This window comes from Pan troglodytes, chromosome 13, assembly GCF_028858775.2.
Source record: "Pan troglodytes isolate AG18354 chromosome 13, NHGRI_mPanTro3-v2.0_pri, whole genome shotgun sequence".
Classification (NCBI taxonomy): Eukaryota; Metazoa; Chordata; class Mammalia; order Primates; family Hominidae; genus Pan; species Pan troglodytes.
Window position 1 is genome coordinate 30,694,291 of NC_072411.2, and position 25,131 is coordinate 30,719,421.

Here is a 25,131-nt window from a genome sequence, read left to right on the forward strand (position 1 = left end):
GTGGCACATACCTATAATTGCAGCTACTCGGGAGGCTGAGGCAGGAGAATCACTTGAACCCGGGAGAAGGAGGTTGCTGTGCGCCAAGATCATGCCATTGCACTCCAGCCTGGGCAACAGAATGAGACTCTGTCTCAAAAAAAAAAAAAAAAGTACAGTGCCATGAGTATACTTGCCCTAATGTAATAAAAAAAAAACCAGTAATTAAAATGATACAGTACAGTACTGGAAGTGAAAGCCTGATTTAATGTAACAAAATAGTTTAAAAACTGAAATTTATTTAAGAGCTTTATTTCAGATAAAGAGTAAAAGTAAATTATTTAATAAATATTGTTTAAAAACTAACCATATGGCAGAAAAAAATAAAGCTGGTTTACCTTCACATTTGCATCACTCTTCTTCTTATAGAATTTTCCTGTACTCCTTTCTAGGTAAATACATTATAAATGGATCAAAGATCTAAATGTTAAAATGAAACCTATAAAAATGCTAGAAGAAACTATAAATACTGCACAAATAATAGATTTGAAAGACATTTGATAAATTGTTAAAATATTTTTAGTCTTATAAAAAGATGAAGTTACTATACTGAAGCTTTCAAGAAGTCTTAATAATAAAAAAATGCTTCAATAGAAAAATAGGCAAAGAACATGAATAGGCATTTCACAAAGAACAAAATGCCAATTAGCATTTAAAAATCATCAGCTTTTGTAATCATCAAAGAAATCAAAATCAGAACATGCACTACCATTTCCATTAACCTATTGGCAACATTTAAAAGAATTAAATAATTATAATACCATTTTGTGACTGTAAAAATGAGCATTCATTTACACAGAGACAGTGTAAGGGACATCAAATTGTTTTTGGAGAGCAATTAGCATTATGTGCAGAAATGCAAACTGTTCATAACCCAGGGACATTTGATATGTATCTGATAACTGTACTTCTAGGAATTTGTCTCAAGAAGAGCACACAAAGGGCTGAAAAATGTGCATGCACAGAGATGTTCACTGCAGGGTTGTTTATAATAGGGAAAAATTAAAACAATCCAAATGTCTACTGACATAGAACTCGTTGAGTATATTATATATATGTACAATAGAATGTCATGTAATCATTACATATTATAATAAAATATTTATTGACAATGATAGATATCCAAAAATATAATTGAGCAGGTTGCAAAACCTCATTCTCAATAGGATGCTATTTGCTTACAGTAAAATGGAACATACATCTATATAATCATGGATGTATAAAGAAAAATTGAAGCAAATGTTCTCCACAATAATAAATGGTTGTCTCTACATGGTGGGATTTTGGAGGAGTTTTGCATGGAGGAGTTTTACAAGCCATGAGAGGGCTTGTACACATGGGAGTGTGTACATGGGAATGTTCCTCTGAGGGTTGCCAAAGCATACAGTGGCTGCATGGTGAAAGATAATGTTTGTACAGGAAAGAAGCTCCTGCATGTTCTCTTTGCTGATAGCAAAGTCATTCTGATTGAGATCTGCATAAATAGCTCTGATCTTCTCATGCACATATGGACAAATTTCTTTGACTTTCTCAAATAGCTGAAACATAAATATAGATCAATATACAAAGAATAGCATCATCATTATCACATTGTTCTCCTTTATAACAACCTGTTTAATTACACTCAAAAGCTGGTTTTAGTTGTAATATTACTTAAAGAAGACATCTGGCCGGGCATGGTGGCTCATGCCTATAACGCCAGCACTTTGGGAAGCCAAAGCAGGTGGATCACTTGAGCCCAAGGAGTTCGACACCAGCCTGGGCAACTTGGTGAAACTCTGTCTCTACTAAAAACACAAAAAAATTAACCAGGCATGGTGGTGTGTGTCTGTAGTCCCAGCTAGTTGGGAGGCTGAGATGGGAAGATCCCTTGAGCCAAGGAAGTCGAGGCTGCAATGAGCCTTGACTGCAACACTGCGTTCCAGCTTGGGTGACAGAGCAAGGCCCTGTTTGAAAAAAAAAAAATCTACTCAAGAACCATCTGCTTTATTTCATACAATTAAGTCAGTTTAGTGTAATTCCTGCTATGTTTCACTTAAGAAACATTTGAAAAATCAGTTCCAATAATCAGTAAGGTGTGCGTTTTGAACTTTTCCTGCAGGGTGAAAAAGTGAGAGTAAGTCATCCACATCCTGCCTTTATCCTCTTTTCCCCTTCGAGCCACCTTTATATTTACATTATTACAGTGAAACATGTAAAAAATTTTTGTAATCTTATTCTAATATAAATGTCAATTATTGTCTAGTAAGTACATGGGCTCATGTATTTTTATAGGATACTAATTGATTTTTAAAATATTCTAATTTATTCATAAAGGGAAAAAGGAAGAGCACTGACCATTTTAGCTTTTATTACACTTATTCAGATAGAATATATTTGGTACTTTCCCCTCCACACAGATCCACACAGAGATTATTAGATTAAATTGGCATTTCTCATATTCTCAAGAAATATAATTTTAATAAAATGATCTTGGTTCCAACTTATTTTGATTAAATGGAATTTTACTTAGTATTGGTGTGGTATATTAACAGTGAGAAAATGAAAAGTACAGCTAAATGTTTAGAAAAGTTAAGAGCAGAGAAAGTTAACCTGTGGTTTTAATCATAATATAGTAAGAGAGACAGTCCTCTTCTCTTCCTTAATCCCAAAACAGTGTTTTTACCTATTCTTTGATCCTTAGTCACAGGATTAACAGAGATCTACTCCAAGCTTTTTAAATTGGTAATAAAAAGTTGATCTCAGGTAGTCAGAGAAACCATGTCTTATTTGTATCAGGCAAGAACATGTTTAGAAACCATTCTGAGGATTTACTGAAGATGACTAGGAAAGGATTGAAATCCACATATTGATCTGGCAAGTTAACATACTTCTGTCTACCATTTTTCTGCACCATTGGGGCAGCCTTTTTAGTGGTGTGTCACTGCATTTCTGAAACTAATTTGGAAGTTAGGTCAATCCTCAGTACTTTTGACATCTGGGATTGATAAGGCTGATAAAGCGTCCTAGACATATTCTCAACAAAGAGGCCATTCTGACTCTTCCAGAAAGATCTTTAACAGGTTTTCTAATATCAATCAATCATAAACATGCTGGATGTTTGCTTCTAGAGTCAGATGTTTTCCCTCTTGATAGTTAATGTTAATTCTACAACAAACATATGTTGAATATTTTTGGATAAGCTTATCTAAAATTTGTACAATTTTCTCTTTTTTGATAATTGAATTTGGAGAAGGCTCTTTTTGAGTCTACATGACACATTTTATTCACTAGAAATTTACTTAGGGTTGTGTGGACTATTTTACTTTGGCCTGTGATAATTTCTGACTACCGGAGAACAAGAAGTAGGAGATGATTTCAGTATCCACCCTTCTCACAGTGGGGTTCCTTACATATGATGTAAGCTGTCATATACAGATTATCTTTTGCCTTTGGTTTTTATGACTTTAAAAGACAGAAGATACTGTCATTCCATATTATTCTTTCAGACAACCTGTGCAATGTTGAATGGCACCAAGATCACATATTTGCATTACTTTTTAGGAGATCATTACAACTTTAGGAAATAATGTTCCAATCTGTGTTCTATCTGTTGACTTGTATTTTCAATCAAGAATGCATATCTGAATGAACATAGTACAATTTTTAAAAAGTCTGAGTTTTCTGATTTAGATAGTAGTTGACACTGTTTCATTGAAATAAATCAATGAATTGGCTGCATCAATTCAAACCACAGTGTAAAAGAGGATTCCATTTTACCATATTAGGCTTTCTTAATAATATGACTTGCCCTGTCAGGAATCTCACCATAGTGCTATAGCTTCTAAAATAATACTCTTTAATGGTGCCGCAATAGAGTGCCAGAGATGGCAGCCAACTGCCATCCAACAGGTCAGTGGTTTTGGTCAGCACTTTTCATAATGCTGTCCACCACGTGAACTGCATTGGAATCACTAGTAGCATAATTAAAATGTACATTCCTGGGTCCTATCCCATACCCACTAAACAAGAAATTACTGGTGCACACCCAGCAATTTGTATTTCATGCCAGGTCCTCCCATTATTTTAATGCATGAAAATGACAAGAATTTCTCCAGTTAGAGTGCTAACACAGACAGATGCAGATGAATAACTGCGTTATGACTAACTTCCCTTTATAACTGCCCAGAGCAATGTTCACATCAGTAGCTTTCAAGCTGTAGGCATGAAAAAAAAGGAACCTGGTTAATAATTATTTCCTTATTCCACCTTCAGAGATCCTGGCTCGGTAGTTTGGTGCGTAACCCAGGAAATTGTATTTCTTAACCACCTCCACAGATGGATCTGATGGTCGAGGTACCATAATTGGAAAACGCTGACTGAAAAAATCATGTCTCTTCTTAAATTCAGGGCTTATATTTCCCATTCTAGTTTGTAAACTCCTTGATTCTTTTTTTTCTTTTGTAGGGAAACTCTACTTCATTTTTTTAAATTTTTGTGGGTACATGCTAGGTATATATATTTATAGGATACACGAGATGTTTGATACAGGAATACAATGTGAAATAAACACATCAAGGACAGTGGGGTATTCATCCCTTCAAGCACTTATCCTTTGAGTTACAAGCAATCCAATTATATTCTTTAAGTTATTTTAAAATGTACAATTATTGTTGACTATGGTCACCCTATTGTGCTATGAAATTGTAGGTCTTATTCTTTCTTTCTATTTTTTGTACCTCTTAACCATTCCCATCTCTCCCCTCAGCCTGCCACTTGCATTCCCAGCCTCTGATAACAATCCTTCTACTCTTTATGTCCATGAGTTCAATTGTTTTGATTTTTGGATCCCACAAATAAGTGAAAACATGCAATGTTTGTCTTTCCGTGCCTGGTTCATTTCACTTAGCATATGACCTCTAGTTCCATCCATATTGTTGCAAATGACTGAATCTCATTCTTTCTGATGACTATTACTCAACTGTGTATATGTACCACATTTTCTTTATCCATTCATCTGCTGATTGACACTTAGGTTGCTTCCAAATCTTAGCTATTGTAAGCAGTGCTGCAACAAGCATGAGAGTGCTGGTATCTCTTCGATATACTGATTTCCTTTCTATTGGGTATATACCTTGCAGTGGGATTGCTGGATTATATGGTATTTCTATTGTTTTTTGAGAAACATTCAAATGTTCTCCACAGTGGCTGTACTAATTTACATTCCCACCAACAGTGTGTGAGGGTTCTTTTTTCTCCACATCATTGACAGCATCTGCTATTGCCTGTCTTTTGGATATAAGCCATTTTAACTGGGGTGAAGTAATATCTCATTATAGTTTTGATTTGCATGTCTCTGATGATCAATGAAGTTGAGCACCTTTTTATATGCTTGTTGTCATTTGTATGCCTTCTTTGGAGAAATGGCTATTCAAATCTTTTGCCCATTTTTTGATCAGATTATTATATTTTTTACTACACAGTTGTTTGAGCTCCTCATATATTCTGTTATTATTAATCCCTCGTCAGATGGGTAGTTTGCAAATATTTCCCCCATTCTGTGGGTTGTCTCTTCACTTCGTTGACTGTATCCTTTGCTGTGCAGAAGCTTTTTAACTTGATGTGATCCCATTTGTCCATTTTTGCTTTGGTTGTTTGTGCTTGTAGCGTGTTGCTCCATAAATTTTTGCCTAGACCAATGTCATGGAGATTTTCACCAATGTTTTCTTGTTGTAGTTTCATAGTTTGAAGTCTTAGATTTAAGTCTTAAATCCATTTTGATTTGATTTTTGTATATGTAGAGAGATAGGGGTCTAGTTTTATTCTGCTGCATACGGATATCCAGTTTTCCCAGCACCATTTATTGAAGAGACTGTGTTTTCCCCAGTGTACGTTCTTGGCACCTTTGTCAAAAGAGTTCACTGTAGGTATGTGGATTTGTTTCCGGGTTCTCTATTCTGTTCCATTGTCTGTGTGTCTGTTTTTATGCCGGTACCATGCTATTTTGGTTACCATAGCTTTGTAGTATAATTTGAAGTCAAGTAATGTGATTTTGCCAGTTTTATTCTTTTTGCTCAGGTTAGCTTTGGCTAGTCTCAGTCTTTTGCAGTTCCATATAAGTTTTAGTATTTTTTTACATTTATGTAAATAATGTCATTGATATTTTGATAAGGATTGCATTGAATCTGTAGATTGCTTTGGGTGGTAGTATCTACATTTTATCAATATTGATTCTTCCAATCCATGAACCTGAAATACTTTTCCAGTTTTTGGTGTCCTATTCAATTTCTTTCATCAGTGTATTATAGTTTTTATTATAGAAATCTTTCACTTCTTTGGTCAAGTTAATTCCTAGGTATTTAACTCTATGTGTGGCTATTTTAAAGGGTGTTACTTTAAAAAAAATTCTTTTTAATGTCCTTGATTCTTGTTCACTGAAAAGACTCAAATTTTGCTTATTGAATTAAAATCAATTCTTGTAAGAACAGTAACAGAACTATTACTACAATAGAATGGAAGCCTGATTCTTGAAGTTTGTATGACTGTGATGAGAGTTCGCAGGTAGCAACTGCTAAATGAGGACACAAAATGTTCCCTAAATCCTCTGTATTAACTGCCAATGAGAGCTTCATTTCTCCCATTTTTATAGCAGACCCTCTATTTTTATAATAATGACAAGACTGAAGGGACAAGATGAAATGGTGCAAATGGATCCTGGATAAGCGCCAGTTCTTCTAAAAGGTTTTTTATTTTTGCTAATGTGAAAGATTAAATTTAGAAAAATATGAAATCAAAATGAATAAAGAAAAAACATAATTTCAAAAATTTCATTGAAAGCCCATCAATTAAGAACAATATAATTAGTTTAAAATCTAAGAGCTTATCTTGTTTCTTCCCATTGCATAAACTTATTTTCTCTACTTGACGGCATAAGACTGAGAAGGTAAAGAGTTGAATAACTGCTAACCATCATCAAAACTCAAGCAGAGGGATTGTTTTTTAACCATTTTAGGAAACCTTGTTCTTGACACATTTATGTGGTCACTGAAAGATACAGCTGAAAGGTGATCTAAGCATTTCAAACTATAACAAAACTATACATTTCTCTTGGAAACTGACAGTGTTCCATTGATTTTCCATTACACAGGCAAGTATTCTGTGTCTTAATTTTTTTTTAAACATGAGATACTATTCAAATTATATGAAAAGTTACTTGTAGCCCAGAGGCAAGAGACAAACTGCAAACTCTAAGTAAGGAAATTCAGCAGATGAGAAAAACAGAAAGAGAAATTCTTTGGTTTAAATAAACTCCTTGCGGGCCAGGTGTGGTGGCTCACGCCTGTAATCCCAGCACTTTGAGAGGCTGAGGTGGGAGGATCACAAGGTCAGGAGTTTGAGACCAGCTTGGCCAACAAAGTGAAACCCAGTATCAACTAAAAATACAAAAATTAGCCGGGCATGGTGGCACATGCCTGTAATTCCAGCTACTTGGGAGGCTGAGGCAGGAGAATCGCTCAAACCCGGGAGGTGGAGGTTGCAGTGAGCCAAGATTATGCCACTGCACTCCAGCTTGGGCAACAGAGTGAGACTTCATCTCAAAAAAATTAAATAAATAAAATAAAAAATAAAAAAATGAACTCCTCATGTGTGACTTCTGTAGTCAGACACTAACACTGTATTTTTATTAGAAGCAGGAATTGGGGTGGGGGCATCAAATTTATATGATGCTTTTGAAACAATTCAGAGGCCTTTAATGTGGTCTCTTACAATCAACAAGTTAGCCACATGACCTCATTTTGGAAATATCCACAGGAGATTTGGCCTGTAATTCCTTGGGCTCACTGAAGGTAATCAAATCTTTTCCAGTCATAAGAATCTTTGATCTTTAATTATTTTACTAAGTCTTGCTCTTCAAAAATAACTGTATTATTTAGTCCCATTAACCCACCAAGACCTGCTTTACATATATATATGTAAAAGAAATTATATATATATATGTATATTTGTCAAAGAAAAGAGTAAGGTCCCTTAAACTAAGGGGCAGTCTCTGTGGAATATTTGGTGTCCCAAGGTGAAAGAGACACTGTAACGTTTTATAGAAAATTTGTAGAGTGCTGAGTAAAAGCAAATAAATGAATTCTACAAATTAGCTCTAAGTTGAGAACAATTAAACACAAATAAGTACATTCTAATTTAAGCAAAAACCATTATACCCAATGTACAGATTAACAAAAATTCACAAAATGTTAAAATTTTTGCTAGTTCACTAGTAACTCCCATAAGATGTAAAGATTAGTCTACATGTTTTTAATGTTTTAGCAAAGGATCATTTCTATAACTCCATAAGGCAGCATGGTATAGTAGTATGGCCGTCAAACTTCGGCATATAGCAGGGTTGCCTAGGAAGTTGCTCAAACAAACATACGTCCTGACCCTGGAGATTCTCATTCAGCAGCTATTGGTCAAAGCTTGGGCATTTAGCTTTACTTTGAACACACTCTCTAGTAATTCTGATACACTCTGAAGTTGAGAACCATCGGTGTATTGGAAAGAACTCAGGCCCTTTGGAGTCATGAAAGACTGGATTTGAATTCTGATTCTGCCATTTATTTGCTATGTGAATGGGGCAAGTTATTTACCTCTCTGCACCATCATGTCTAAAATGCCAATCATGTGACTAACTTATCACGTGATCGCAGAGAAGTAGGATTAAGCACATATTATGCTGTTCTTATAGACAATTTTGCATTTAACAAAATTTTACTTCACTTTGTGTAATAATCTATAATAAATGCTAAATGCAGCACAATGTTTGATTCACCATCTTGTTATGCTTTCTTCCCACACCAAAGGTCAATTTCACAGAGTTCTTTAATAATTCTTTCTTGCATCTGGTCAGGAAAGGAACTAGGGTGGCTAGGAAGTTGAACAACCTTAAGATTATTTCTGCTCTCCAACAGATTTGGTGGTGTCTCTACATTATTTATGCTACAGGATGGAAGAAGTGTTCATACTAAGAAGTGACAAGCAATAGTTTCCCCTTCTTCATGATATTGTCATGGAGGAAGAAATTTCCTAGGAGAGGCAATAAACTACAGTAGGGAAAGTATGGGCTTTAGAGACTAGAGACCGGCATTCCAATTTTGTATATAACTGGGCATAAATTACACAACCTTGGATAGAGGACAGCTTTCATGAACTAATATCTCATCTGTGATGTAGGAATGGGCACACTACAGAGATTTCTGAGGATTAGAGTAATGAAGTCAGATGTTTGTCTTAGTGCCTACCACATTGTAGGTCCCTAATAACAGGAAAATCCCCTTTCTACTTCCACAGCAGTACTCCATTTCCAAAAGCTGCTGATCAGAAAGCTGTGTCGTGTGTGTGTGTGTGTGTGTGTGTGTGTGTGTGTTGGGCCATGCCAAGGTTTCTAATTCTATCCTGTGATCCAGAGTGTATGCCAAAATCATGTTGAACTTCATGGCTTTTGAATAAAATAACTATGGGAAATTTGAAGCTTTTAAGAAAAAGACGGTGTGATTGGAAGAGATTTTTAAGAAAAGGAAAGAAGCTGGACATGTAAAACCATGCTGGTGATTGAATTAATTAGTGAATGATAGTGTGAAAGAAGGTAAGAAAGAAATTGAGAAAATAAATTGCTTCTATTTCTGGAACTGTTAGTGTATCCCCAGGACTGCATTTCCCTCCCTTCCTCCCTCCCTCCCTCCCTTTCTCCCTTCCTCCCTCCCCCCCTTCCTTCCTTCCCCTGTAACTGGCCCACAGGGGAGAGGTTGAACATGCTTCAGCTGATCTGACTTGAGTGACAGGAAAACTGAAAACTAGTTACACTAGAGGCCTCTTGCTTTTTGTGGGATAATTTCTTAGGAAAAATTTAAAAAAAAAAGTAATGAACACAACTGGCTTTGGAAGTTTCAATGCAAATATTTATAATTTTGGAAGTTTCCAAATGCCTTTCCAAATGTTCCCAATTGCCTTTGCCTTATATAGAGATTTAACAGAATCATTAATGTCAATCAGAAACTCATTTTTGAAAGTTGAGAAAAAGCAGCTTTCATACAGGGAAGCCTGGGGCAAGCATAAACACACTAATTTTCTTTCCTACAAAAGAGTCTAAAAATTATCAAGGAACTCGTAAAATAAAATTAGCACTTCTATTGTGTGCTTCTTTAATAATCAACAATGTTGCTCACAGTCCCAGCGCACCGAACGACGGTGCCTCCCGATGACAACAACCTGAGCGGACCCGCGCCTAGGCCCTCCGCCAGGCCTGCGCTCGCCTCGCCCCGGGAGAGGAAGACTGAGCCCGGCTCAGGCGGCTGCGGCGCGAGGGCCCGTTTCCTTCCAGCGATCAGTCCCCTGGCGTCCCAGCAGCGCCTTCCCCGCGATCGCGCGTCCCCAGCGCACGTCGCGGCTGCCAGCTGCCCCCGCCCTGACTGCCGGCCCGGACGTGCCAGCGGCCGCCGCTGGCAGCGCCTGTGCCATGGGGCTGCCCACTCTGGAGTTCAGCGATTCCTACTTGGACAGCCGGGATTTCAGGGAGCGCTTGCAGTGTCACGAGACTGAGCTGGAGCGAACCAAGTTCATCAAGGAGCTCATTAAGGAGGGCACTCTGCTCACTGGGGCGTTGAGGACAGGTAATGTTGATTGCCTACCCAGTTCCCTTGCCCTTTCATCCTTTCCAAAGGAACCCTGAGTTCCTTCAGGAACACGCCTCTACCCAAATTGGGGATCTGTCTATGGCAGTGCAGAAAATTTCCCAGTCATTACAAGATTTCCAATTTGAATGTATTGATAATGCTGAAACAGATGATGAAATTAGTATTACTCAGTCACTAAAAGAATTTGCAAGGCTACTCATTGCAGTAGAAGAAGAAAGGCAAAGACTGATCCAAAACGCTAATGATGTATTAATTGCACCACTTGAGAAATTTCGAAAAGAACAGATTGGTGCAGCAAAAGGTGGAAAGAAGTTTGACAAAGAGTGAAAAATATTACTCTATCCTTGAAAAGCATTTAAATTTATCTGCAAAGAAAAAGGAGTCTCATTTGCAAGAGGCAGATACACAAATTGATCGAGCACATCAGAACTTCTATGAAGCATCATTAGAATGTCTTTAAATGGCTCACGCCTGTAATCCCAGCACTTTGGGAGGCCGAGGCGGGCGGATCACCTGAGGTTGGGAGTTCGAGACCAGCCTGACCAACATGGAGAAATCCCGTCTCTACTAAAAATACAAAATTAGCCGGGCGTGGTGGCACATGCCTGTAAAGCCAGCTACTCGGGAGGCTGAGGCAGGAGAATCACTTGGACCCAGGAGGCAGAGGTTGCGGTGAGCCAAGGCTATGCCATTGCACTCCAGCCTGGGCAACAAGAGCAAAACTCCATCTCAAAATAAATAAATAAACAAATAAATAAAAATGAATAGAAGAAAAAAGAATATGTCTTTAAAATTCAAGCAGTTCAAGAAAAAAAGAAGTTTGAATTTGCTGAACCGCTTTTGTCATTTCTTCAGGGTTTATTTACTTTTTTACCACGAGGGATATGAACTTGCCCAGGAATTTGCACCGCATAAGCAACAGCTGCAGTTCGACTTGCAGAATACAAGGAATAATTTTGAAAGTACTCGACAAGAGGTAGAGGGGTTGATGCAAAGGATGAAATCTGCCAACCAGGACTACAGACCACCCAGCCAGTGGACGATGGAAGGCTATCCGTGTGTCCAGGAGAAACGACCGCTTGGTTTTACGTGGATTAAACAGCCTTGTTACTAGCTCACCGGAAATGTTCAAAATCTTGTATCCGACGAAAGACAGATTCAATTGACAAACACTTCTGCTTCGACATACAAGTAGTTGAAAGCCATGGGATCATCACATTACAGGCCTTCTCAGAAGCTAATAGGAAACTCTGGCTTGAAGCCATGGATGGGAAGGAACCAATTTATACTGTGCCTGACATTATAAGCAAGAAAGAAGAAATGTATTTGAATGAAGCAGGGTTCAATTTTGTGAGAAACTGCATTCAACCTGTGGAAACAAGCGGTATCACCCTTTTAGGCCTCTACTGAATAGGAGGAGTGAACCCCAAAGTTCAAAAACTTGTGAATATCATATTTTCTCCTAAATCCCCTCCTGATATTGATATTGAACTGTGGGACAATAAGACAATGAGTGGGCTGAAAAACCACCTCAGGTGCTTTGCAGCACCACTGATGACTTACAAGTTACACAAAGATTTGTATCATTGCTGTTAAATCTGATGACCAAAACTACAGGGTGGAGGCTGTACATGCATTGGTGTGCAAATTGCCAGAGAAAAACAGAGAGATGCTGGACATCTTAATAAAACATCTGGTCAAAGTATCACTGCACAGCCAACAAAATCTCATAACTGTCTCAAATCTTGGTGTCATATTTGGCCCAACTCTAATGAGAGCACAAGAATAAACTGTAGCTGCTATGGTGAATATTAAGTTTCAGAATATTGTGTTAGAAATTCTTACAGAGCATGATGAAACGATGTTTCATACTGCTCCAGACCCAAGCACTCCTCTTCCTCAGCCTCAGTCTCGATCTGGATCCCAAAAGACACAAGCAATCTGCCTCTCTACAGGCTCTAGGAAGCCCAGAGGGATGTGTACTCCATGCCTGGCTGAACCTGATAGTGACTCCTATAGAAGCAGCCCAGACAGCACCCCCATGAGGAGCAACAAGTCACTCTCTTCTCTTTCCTCAGAACAAAATAGCACTACAAAGTCAGCTTCCTGCCAGCCCAGGGAGAAATCTGGAGGGATTCCTTGGATTGCAACCCCGTCATCTTCCCATGGACAGAAAAGCCTTGGTCGCTGGACAACCAGTCCTGAATCAATTTCTAGAGAAGATGCAACCAAGACAGATGCAGAATCAGATTGCCAGAGTGTTGCTTCGGTCACTAGCCCAGGGGATGTTTTCCCCACCCATAGACCTAGTCAAGAAAGGGCCTTATGGGCTTTCAGGACTGAAAAGAGCTTCTGCTTCTTCTCTCAGATCCATCTCTGCAGCTGAAGGAAACACCAGCTACAGTGGATCTATTCAAAACTTAACTTCTGTAGGTTCCAAGGAGACACCCAAAGCTTCAAACCCAGACCTGCCTCCAAAAATGTGCAGGAGGTTAAGACTAGACATCGCCTCAAGCAATGGCTATCAGCGTCCTGGCTCAGTAGTGGCAGCAAAAGCTCAACTGTTTGAAAATGTTGGTTCACCTAAGCCAGTTTCTTCTGGGCACCAAGCCAAAGCCATGTACTCCTGTAAAGCAGAGCACAGCATGAGTTTTCCTTCCCACAAGGAGTGATATTTTCCAGCGTGGCCAATCAGTGGAACCAGGATGGTTAAAGGCAACTTATGAAGGCAAAATGGGACTAGTTCCAGAAAATTATGTTGTCTTCCTCTACTACTATTTAGTGGATGGCAGTATCTTCATGGTATCCATGGTAACAAATAATAAGTGCTATGATTTTATCTGACACAGATACAAGGGGATGAGCCCACTAAGTGAAAACAGTCAATTTCTATCAAGTTCTTCATCAGCAGACTATGTAGCTCCTTATTCATGGAAAAAAAAGGTTTAAAAGGTTGGCCATTCTTTTTTGGTTGGTTTATTTTAAAATTTCTTGTTTCTAAAAAATTTATTTTTGGATAATACGTAACTCTCCAGAATGTCTCTTCCATAGCAATTGTAGAGTTTCAAATACCGTATTAAGTATATCTCCCAGAAATTTGGAAACCACAAATCTGCTGTATGGATTTTGAGATGCGTCCTTTACTGCCTGGCATTCTCTGAGGATCTGTGAAACTGTTACTTAAAAATGTTACTGAAAAGCTAGTTACCTGCCCTTTGAGTGCCACAGTCCTGACCTGCTTGTTCTTGACACCTTACATATTACTTCAGAGTTCCCCACTGTGCAGACTCTCAGGTATTAACTGTATAAAACTCTTTACATGCTATTATAATCTGTAATCTCGATCTCTTCTACTATTTCTCTTCTACTATCTTTTCTACTGTTTCTAGAATAGGTTAAATACACATATACACACACAACTATGCCTCAGAAAAGTTATGCTTTTACAAATAAAAAGAATAGATTAGAATTAACAAGTAGGGTGAATAACAGTAGGCAGAGTCAGAATCAGAAACAAATATCAGTGGATCAAAATAAAAGAATGAAAAATATTCTGTAATAAAAATTAGCAATGTAATGTAAAAGTCTGATAAAAGATTATCTTTTTCTTTTACCTCTTTCTGTTGACCTCTGTACACTGTAATAAGGTGTTGCTGGATGGAACTTCTTGGTCTAGGTCCTTGGAGATCTTAGTAGTAATAACAGCATTCCTGACACTCTAATTACCCTCGGCTGAAACAGAAGGTAGTCTTTCAATGTACCAATCCCTTAGTCTATACTTGGTTTAAACACACTTGCCATCATCTGGTATCCTGCTAGATTAGAACCTCTTAAAAGCAAATTGGTTTTCTTTCAAAGACCAACTTGACTCCAAAGAGAGATACAGAATCCTACTTCTGCTGCTGCATAAAGAAATCTCAACCTTCATTTTACTTGAACACAGACCAAAGTGTTCCTGCTTCTGAGTTGTCTGTGAGCTAGTTCTATGGATGTTCCATTCAGATTTAAAGCTTTTTTATTGCACAGGACGTGGATATGAAGCCTAACTCTTGTATCTGATGGCAAGGCATATGTTGTAGCTACAGTGCTGGCGATGGTCCCTTTGCTGAAAGAAGCTACAGAAGCTCTGATTCAAGCTGTGTTTGTGCTAGGAGTTTTAATCTTGTAGATTTGTGAGGATGGCTCTTTTTCCTTCATAATAGATTACATGTATAAGCAAGTCAGGGCCATATACTGGAGACAGGCTAAAGCTGCTTTTCCCTTAAAGTAAGTTTCCTACAGACAAGGTATTTATGAGCATTGAGAAAGTTGGGACACGTACTCTAAATCACACAGAATGTTAATTCCACAGGAAGGCAATGCCAGACATTGGAAGAAGATCACATTCGACTTCTAATAGTAGTTCAATAACAAAACCTTAGCTTTTCAGAAACAATGTTAACATATGTTAGAATTGCCACATCCATACCTTCAAAACATGCAATGTGTGCACCCCAATCACTGCTTACAGTATAATCAGTGTGACGATGAGATTGAGGGGGTCTAAATTTATCATCTCCTGTGTTATGTGAAAATATCCCTCAGTACAAAACATTTGTGTATTTCACAGATGACTCTTGTTTTGCCATAATGCTACAAAGTTTATGGAAACTAGTCAACTGAAGGATTTTTCTGTTGTGTGATATGTAAAGGTCTGAATAGTAAAATCATCTTTGTATTCCTGCAGTGTTAAAAAATAATAATCAACATGTCAGATTGTTGGGTTTTTCTTAGCAGATGTTCTCTAATTCAAAGTTTTTGGTTGTTTGTTTTTGTTTTTTAGTTCAAAGTTAATTTGTTTGCCTCTTGAAGATTACTTTGTCTAAGCTTTCTAGGAACTGCCAAACAGTGATATTCTCAAAAGGATTCAATAAACTAGTTCAAAAAATATTCCTATCTTCTATTGCCTTAAATCTAATCATGTTCTGTGAACTGCAGTCCTAGTGTGTAACACGGCGTGATTTATCACCCAGAGTTCTCCATTGTATTTCAAAGTTGATTTACCTCAGGAAAACTGAGGGTTTATTGAGTAACTCAAATTTTTCCAGAGAAACTGGTTTGAAGTATCCAGTGCAACCTGCCAAGCTCTGTCTTTGTTTATAAACTCACTTACTGGTGACATCATTCAGGGTAGTCCCTCTCTAAAAATCTTGAATTTTGTCTGTTCTTCTCGGATGAGGAATTCTGAACCTGGTACAATCTCATTCTAACTCTTCTCTTATGTACTAAGTACTTATATTATATACCTTTCTATAACTTAAGAGGAAAAGGCTGACCATTTTTGGTATTCTTTCAGTGACATATTTTTCAGTGTCTAAGCTCACAATCATTCTTAATTAACTACATGATTTTTAATATAATTTCTACTACTTTGGGTTTTATTTCCCAGGTATGGACATTGTCCTTTTAATGTTTTCTTAAGGAATTATTCAGAGTAGATTATTAACAACTTAAGGTCCTAAATAGATATACATGGGACATGGTTGTTGTAAAAAGAAACAAATCTGTAAGACACTAGGAAATTCAAAATGCTTTCAAGCTTTCTTTGAACTTTACTACTGAATGATTTATTTGCAACTTGTTATCTGGTATAGTGGGGAAGAGCCACTTATGTCTCTTTAAGCCAAAATATATTTAAGATAACAATAAAGATAAAATATCAATTTCACTATCTAGATTTGATTTTGACACAATGAAAAGCTGATTGGTTCATAATCAAATGAACAAATTTTCCACAAGTAAGAGATGAAACTCCTGGCTTGGAAATCCTGGGGATTGACAGGTTGAATGTCCTTGGTCTGTGGTGAGCATGTTCACGTTTCAACACATGAGATCTGGTGTGCTTTCCGTAGCAGCTCCTCAGATTTTGAGAAAAACTAGAAGATAATTGTTTAAAAAGCAATGTTGAATACTTAGAATTGTATTTCTAATAAAAATAAGTCAAACTATTTAATTTTGATAAAGTTTCAAAACTAAACATGAACTGAACTTATACTTGATGACATAATTTTATAAATTCATGATGAATTTCTTATTCTGATTTATTTACTATTTTAAAAGATAGGTGTTTCTTTTCTTCCACTGTAAAAGTGTAATGTGTTCATTGTATTTGGAAAACGTGGAAAGTAGAAGATGACTATTCTTATTTTTTCACTTTTACAGAGGGTAATTTTTTCCACACCATAGAAGTAGAATAATCATACTTCTAATTTGAAAATTTGAAAATGTAAAAAAAAAATTAATCCAAGATCATATCAATATTTAGGGCTAAGAGTTGAGATTATACTGAATATGGTTTTGTATTGAATATATTACAAGCCTTTTTGTGTCATTTACTATTTGATAAAACATGATTTTTAATGCCTGAATACTTTTCTAACACTTGTATGTACTGTTGTTTATTTAATCATTCCTCTATTGTGGAACATTCAAATTGGATCCAAGTTTACCATAAGTAATACTACAATAAAAATATCTATACATTATTTGTGATGTCTCTGGTTGTTTTCTTAGAGTGCCACCTTAATTATCTTTGTGAGAAAGTCCTCAAGAATCCTGCCATTAATTCAGATACTTTCCCCGCTATTGATATGTCTCTTTAAGAGTTCTGAAAATACTTAAGAAACTTAGTAAGAAGAAAGAAAATTAATCCTCTCTTCTGATTCTTCAGTTCCAATTCTCTGTGGCCACTGTATTTTTAAAAATCCTGTTGTCCAAAGCATCTCCCATTTAATTGTTTCTCTCTGACAGCAGGGAAACTGGAAGTTAGAGGTGATACCATAAATGAATGAAGCAGATGTATGAATTTTGATACATATAACAGATGTCTTTTGATCACACTTCCTGGGCAATATAGTAGTAATCAAAGGAAAACTGGTAACATTTTTCATTACTATGCTTTAAAGAAAAATTTCTAAGCCTCACAGAGCTGACATGGTTTATTACCTTCAGGAACACGGTAGTACTTAGCGTAAGTTAGAATCCATTCATTATTATGTGTGACTGGAGAGGTATATTGCTTAAAAACTATACCAGGCCCTACTTAGGAACAAGTTACAACTGCATTTAAATCACTCTGTTTATGTCAAAATACTTAAAGTTAAATAGCAGAATCTAGAGGGGTCCTTGATTAACATGAGACAATAAATATTTGCAGAATCTGATGCCTACCAGAGGAAACACTAACCCAGACAGGAAAGTTCTTCAGAGTAAAAATCAAGAAGGGTGAGAGTATCTATGCAATAGAAGTAAGTCTTGGCCTGGACCCAGACAAGATCATTGCACAAGAGATTGGTTTTGGAAGTAGATTTGGCTGAGATTAAAGTCTCGAGTGACATGAAGACAATGTTAAAGATAAATCCAAACTCTTCTTTATTGCTTGACACTTCTCCAATCAGCATCAACTTCATTCCTGGTAAGTTGGTGTAGCATGGTGAGTTCTGCCTTATTTCATACTTTATTTGGTTAGAATCTGGGGGAGGGGGTAAAGGTGCAGGTTGGTTATTTCAAATGTGCAGACGACCTCCACCAATTTTGCAGTATAGTGCTATTACTTCAGGGAATACACCCATAAAACTTTCATTTCCTAGTAATTCTGCTTTTGTGCATTCTTAATTTGAGACTCAGTGAGGGTGCAAGAGCTGTAGATTTGGCAAACACTGCACTATTTTCTCACATTTTTTCGATTTGCTAAAACCAGTAACAAATGTATTACCCCTTTTTTTCCTTTAATTTTTAAATCCACGGCCTTTTCACTGCCTTTACTTTCCATGTGTTGCCACTGTATCCTCCACTGAATCCCCCACATTGGGCCCAGCACTTGACACTTAGTAGGCACTCAACCAATACTTGTTGAATGAATGAGTTTAATGCACTGCAGTTTTTTTAGTTTTTAGATGATGTTGTACCTAATGCACACGCCTTCCTTCTTTCACTCCTTCATTAATCCTTTTGTTCATGTCTTTTACTTATGCCAAGCTGTCACACTGTGTGCATGAACTGACAGATTTATTTTTTCTTCCACAGCCCCAGAGCCAGCAAATGACTGACCTTAAAACTAAAACTGTAGGAGTTTGGTCAGTGTGGTGGGAAAAGTTGTAAGAAAAGGTTATAGGGAAAGACACAAACCTTCTTGGAAGAACGGGAGGTTTTGCAAAAGCTTCAAAAGAGAATTTAGCTGAAGGCAGTTAAATTCTCTTAAGAGCAAGGGTTAGATAACAAGAGAATGTAAAGAAACTTATCTAGATAAATTGTTCTACTCATATCTCTGGAAACCAACCTTTGATCATTCATGTGCAGGACTGCTCTCTACCTGGGGGGTTGACAATGTTAATTACCCACAAATTGTGTTTGCTCCAAGCCCTTGTCATTAAATCTGTACTAAATAAATGCAAGTGGGGCCAGCTTAGGGAAGCTGCACTCCTTTCGGCTGCTGCACTCTCTCATCGGCAGCACTGAGTGGTGCAGTCCCCTAGCCACATTGTCAGGAAAAATACCTGTGTCAGCGAACTCCTTTCATTCGTCACTTGGCCAGTCTGCGGGACAGATCGGCATAAAACACCCATGGGTTTTCGCCTTTACTCTTGCAGAATGAGTTATAAAGCCAAAGACCTCAAGAAAAGCACATCCTTAACAGCCAGTTCAGGGGTGACAGCCAGGGAATAAGAAAAAAGAACCTTCCAGAGGATGGAGCCACCACCAAAAATGATGGAAAAGAGGGTTCCTCCCAAAGAGCAGATTCAGAGGCTATCTAAGGAATTTCCCCATGCCCTGTGTAGGGAGCTTCTCACTACTTGCTACTCACGATTTCCTTATGGTTATACTCTAGGGACTGCTGCTTGCCTGTCTTCTCTTTCTTGCATAGCAGGTTTGTTTAATTTTATTTTTTTCTTCAATTATGGTGGTGTTTTCACTGTTCTACCATGACAAGAGGTAGAACAGAGATATTTTTTACCTCTACATGGGAGGCAGAAAATTGGCCTTTTTATTCAAGAATGCCAAACCAGAAGCTGACATATCACAATCTGATACAGAGGATAGTCTACTCCCCTTTGGACTTTGGACTTTGAACTGGATGCAATAATGGTATGAGACCCTTGGGTAGGAATGAGTGTCTTGTATGTGTGGGAAAGACAGGAAGGCAGGTATTTGGTGACCTAAAAAGAAGGCCATGGCAGAACCTCATTAGTTATGCAATAATCCTATTTTCCTTTCCTCCTGGGCACACAGCTATGTATCTTCCAGCCATCCTCATACTTAGATGTAGCCCAGTAACACTTCTGAGGATGGAATATGGACAGATGTGATGGGCACTGCTGGACCTGGACCATAAAATCCTTCCACATGATGTCAGTGCCCCTTTTACCCCATTGGCAGCTGGATATTGTCATCCAGAGAGATGGATGACTTAGAAGCCATGTGCAGAAGATGGCAACCTTCCATCAGCATGGATCCTTGAGTGACTGTGGAGTGCAACGCCTTCTACCAGTTAGAACTACTGTGATTGACAATCACATTTCATTTGTATTAAGCTACTGATTTGGGGGGTTTATCTCCTTCAACTCCCACATTAGTACAACTCATGCAGAATGGAGAGTGACTGTGAACACATGTGGCACAGGCTGGTGAAACCTAGGACTTTATAGATGAATTCCTGATTATACTCTCCTTTCTTGCAAAAAGCTTTTTTCAAATTAAATGTTATAATATAAATGTGAATACTTAAATGTCTTTCTAATGAAATGATGACTAACTGTAGGAAAGAAAATGTAGGAATGTATACATCCTTGATAAGAGTGTGAAACTGATACAGGCAATGTAGAGAGTCTTGCTTAGGGATAACGAACAAAAGAACATACCTGGGTAAAAGAAATGAGAGGTTACTCATAACAAAACTAATATTTATATTGCACAATATAAAACATTATTTTATACTTAGGATTACATTTGATTTTTGCAAATCCCTGTGAAATAGCTATTATTATCAGATCCACTTTATGCATAACAAAAACAAGACTCGTATGGGTTAGCTAACTAGGCTATGGTCTCTCCACCAAGCTCTACTTCTCTGATTGAGGAGATAGTAGTATCTAGAGCTTCAGTGTTCTTTCTACTGCCCTATGCTACCGCCCAGTGCAGACGTAAGAACAAAACCTACTAATAACCTGCTATTGACTGTTTAGACCTTTAGCAACTTTAATCATCCAAAACATAGCTGTGAGACCAAAAAGAGGAAAACAGTTTGCAAAAGTCCACATTTATTACACCATGAAAGAGCCAGGTCTGTGAAATGTTGCCTAGAATTTGTGTACTAAACTCAGCAAAATGAATTAACAAACTCAGTGACCTCATTTTCTCCTAAATTACAGTAAATGGAAGATTTAAAAGATGAGAAAAATAAACACAGAAAACTTCAGTTAACAGGGTAGAGGATGACGCATTGAAAGATTGGGTGTCCATGTGTGGTAGGTAAAGGCAGGTCCTATGAGTGTTAGGCAGGCCTAGGCACGTGTTCTCTCTTTTTGTTGTTTGATTCTCAATTTATGACAAATGAAGAACGAGGCCTTTACCTGGTCTGGATCGACTTGTTATGGAGCCCATGTGAAATGAAAATGATTCATAAACAAAACTGATCCATCCCCAGCAACAGCAGAGATGACCATGAACAATTAGCCACCTGAGAATCCTCAACAATTCTTGGGGAATTCATTAATTACATTTTATTAAAGGGCAGGGATATCCAAGGTGACATATGGGTTACAAAGGCAAAGTATAATTTCTTTATGGGTTTTGTTAATGTGAAATATAAATTAATAAGCTTTTTGATTTTACTAATACAAACATACCCATCAATTGGTCATCTTCAATTCAGAAATAACTAGAGTTTGAGGGTATCTTAAATCCAAAAAATAAAAACAAAAACCTAACCAGCAGCCATTTGCTGAATTCCTGAGTGCTTGGGACTCTCCATTTCTAGTCTAGCAAACATCTTCCAGTTGCAATCTTAAACCTTTTTTCCCAGATCTTTCAAGAAACCTCTAATAGTATCAAGTTCAGCACACAAAGCTAGCTTTCTGTAAGCAATCAGTCTCATCTACCCACCTTTACTTTAGACAGGCTCCTAAAGTCAACCTGAGGATAAAAAGGACTTTTCTTTTGTTATTAAAAGTCTGTTCTCTAGCCAGGTGTGGTGGCTCATACCTGTAATCCCAGCACTTTGTGAGGCTGAGACCAGAAAATTGCTTAAAACCAGGAGTTCGAGACTAGCCAATTGCTTAAAACCAGGAGTTCGAGACTAGCCTCTACAATGTAGTGAGACCACCATGTCTACAAAAAAAAAAAAAAAAATTAGCCAGGCATGGTGTCACACACCTGTGGTCCCAGCTACTTGGGAGGCTGAGGTGGGAGGATCACATGAGCCCAGGAGGTTGAGGCTGCAGTGAACCATGGTCATGCACTGCCCTCCAGCCATGGTGATAAGAGCAAGACAGATGTTTCAATAATTTTTTAAAAAGTCTGTCCTCTGCCTCAAATGGACTTTGCTGTTATATTAAAACTATTGAAATATGTATAAACCAGGTGTGGTGGCTCACACTTGTAATCCTAGCACTTTTAAGAGGCTGAGGCAGAAGGATTGCTTGAGACCACAAGTTCGAGACCAGCATAAGCAAGATAGTGATACCCCATCTCTACAAAAAATACGAAAACTAGCCAGCTGTGGCTGTGTGTGCCTATATTCCCAGCAACTCAGGAGGCTGAGACAAGAGAATCCCTTGAACCCAAGAATTTGAGGTTACAGTGAGCTGATTGCAAACTGTACTCCAATCTGGGAATCAGAGTGAGAACCTGTCTCAAAAAAAAAAAAAAAAAAAAAAAAGGAAAGAAAAGAAGAAGAAAATATGTATAAATGAATGTTTTAAATTGGAACAATTACTATAGCATGAAAATGCCCATTTGATGAGACGTGAAAATTTCTTCTAAAGTATTTATCCATTTCTGGTTTTGTAGCAAAGGCATTATTATACTTCTATAACTTGTCTTACAGAGTCAGATAGAATCAAGCAAAGTTGGCAGAGCCTAGGCATCTACCTAAAAGAAATGCTCTCTCCCATTTCCATGAATACTTTAACTCCTGAGTTCCAGTGGCACTATTTCTGGAGTCCTTTTCAAGGCACATAATCCTAAAGCAGGTGTCACTTGTTACTCTCTTTCAAAGCGTCTTGCTCTTTTTCTTCACAGTACTTTTCAAAATATTTAATATACATTTATTTCCTGTAAAAGTTGCCTACCTCACTGGACTTTAAGATCTATGAGGTTATCCCATGTCTGTTTTATTTTCTACCTTATTGCCCCTGCTCCCCAGGCACAGAGCAATATGTACCTGATGTATATTTTTGCTCTCAATACACATTTGTCGTATTTGTATGTGTGCTTGTTCAACTTCTCTCGCTCTGTGTGCAGGTGTGTACTTTCTTGTCATTTCAGGAGACTTAGGAATTTCCTTATTTTGCCGCAAGTTCAGCTGCGCATTAAAACTGTTTCACAAAAACATTTTTTTTTCCAGAAAGAGTTTCACTCTGTTGCCCAGTCTGGAGTGCAGTGGTGTGATCTCGGCTCACTGCAGCCTCTGCCTCCTGGATTCAAACCATTCTCCTGCCTCAGCCTCCCAAGTAGCTGGGATTACAGGCAACTGCCACCATGCTCAGCTAATTTTTGTATTTTTAGTATAGACAGGGTTTCACCATGTTGTCCAGACTGATATGGAACTATTTGGGACGCTGAGGTGGGAGGATTCAGCTACCTTGGCCTCCCAAAGTGCTGGGATTACAGGGGTGAGCCACTGCACCAGGCTTAACATGTTTAGGTGTTTTATATCAGAAGACATTTTTCTGGTCCTCTATTTCAGGAGTTGGCAAACTTCTGTAAAGGGCCAGATAATATTCTCAGCTTTGCGGGCCATGTGATTTATGTCCCAACTACTCAAATAATTCACATTTCCTATCCTCATCAGCATCACTTGAGTTCTAATGTTTTATTATTATTTAAGTAGTAGGAAATCTTCCAGCTGTCAGGATACAAAAGACCTTCAATGGGAGTGTCAGACTCTAAAAGATAAAGCTCAAACTCCCTCCCATATTTGAGTATGAATTTAAAGCTAATATTTGCTGAGCGCTTACTGTGGTTCAGGCACTATTCTAAGTGCCTTTCCTGTGTTAACCCCTTTACATCTCACAACGGTATGAAAGACAATGACCATTATAATCTCCACTTGGAAACTGAGGCTCAGTTACATAAAGTTACACCACCCACTGGTGGATAAAGGACACCAACTCAGGTCTGACTCCAGAAACCATGCTCCACTCAGAATGCTAACCCCCTAACACCCAGTCTTCTATCTCTTGATGAGTTCTGAATTATCACGCAGGTATTCGCCCTTCTCCAGTAGCGACCTTGCCTCAGAAACACATAATCTCACCCCAGCTTCAGAGAAAAGCTGATTGATCTCCATGCACTCTTACACTCTAGACAGTGATTGGCTTATGTCTGAGGTTTCTCAACAAACTAGTACATGGCATAATCTCAGGCCACAGGGGCTGGCCAGAAATGGACAGGTAACCTTAACTAGGCTGATGCGATGGGAGGGAAATTTGCTGAGGGTTTTTAGAAAACAAGTTTCATCAATCTTGGGAGAAAATCGTGGAGAGGGCCAGCCTCTCTTCATCCAATCATTGCCATGTATGTGTGTAAAGCTTGAAGCTACAGCAAACATCTTATTCATCATGAAGATAAAACCAGAACAAAGTGGCAGAGTTGAGAGACTCACAAAGACCAAGGCAGCCAGAGTTCTAGTTGAATCACAGCTGCTCACCACTCTAGTGCTGGATTTTTTCCATTGTACATCAATACACCACCTTTGTGTTTTAAACCAGTTTCAACTGGGTTTTCATTCAATGGAGTGTAACCTGACTGCAGTTATTTGAAATCTTTCAAGATCTGGCCTCAGCATACCTTTCTAGTCCTTATTTTTACTTGTCTAGGGCTAAATAAATTACCCAGAGTTTCCCAAACACACCACACCGTTCATGGATTTGCAAGCGTGATTCTTTCTGCCTTCATTGTCCTTTGCTCTCCTCTCCCTGGAGAATTCATGTTGGGTTGCAATTATGTTTTAAATGTCTGTCTCCACCACTTCATTTGGCTACATCATTTTTGTCTTTACACTCTTTGCACTTCTCATGCACTTAAGACATAATAAGCACTCCAATAAGTGTCTATAAGATTTAAAAAGATGGGCAACATGGAAATCTGAATCATAATATAAACTTTCTCTACAAGACACTTGCCCTGGCGCACTGGCTCATGCCTGTAATCCCAGCACTTTGGGAGGCCAAGG

General features: G+C 38.0%; 1 protein-coding gene and 1 pseudogene across 6 annotated transcripts in view; one reads left to right on the forward strand and one right to left on the reverse strand.

Annotated features, from left to right (window-relative positions):
• Positions 1-15: 15 nt before the first annotated feature.
• Positions 16-25,131, reverse strand: part of LOC741724 (putative inactive fatty acyl-CoA reductase 2-like protein) — a 49,386-nt gene continuing 24,270 nt past the window's right edge. For 5 of the 6 annotated variants that reach the window (XM_063791057.1, XM_063791058.1, XM_054679737.2 and 2 more), the window contains one exon: positions 16,258-16,615. In XM_063791057.1, the coding sequence (XP_063647127.1) occupies positions 16,408-16,615 (208 nt within the window). In that variant the 3' untranslated portion in view covers positions 16,258-16,407. Of the gene's footprint in view, positions 130-16,257; positions 16,616-25,131 lie in introns of those variants that run through there. The other variant, XM_063791063.1, reaches the window with a different exon arrangement.
• On the forward strand, positions 10,523-13,576 carry LOC104005176 (rho GTPase-activating protein 42-like; annotated as a pseudogene).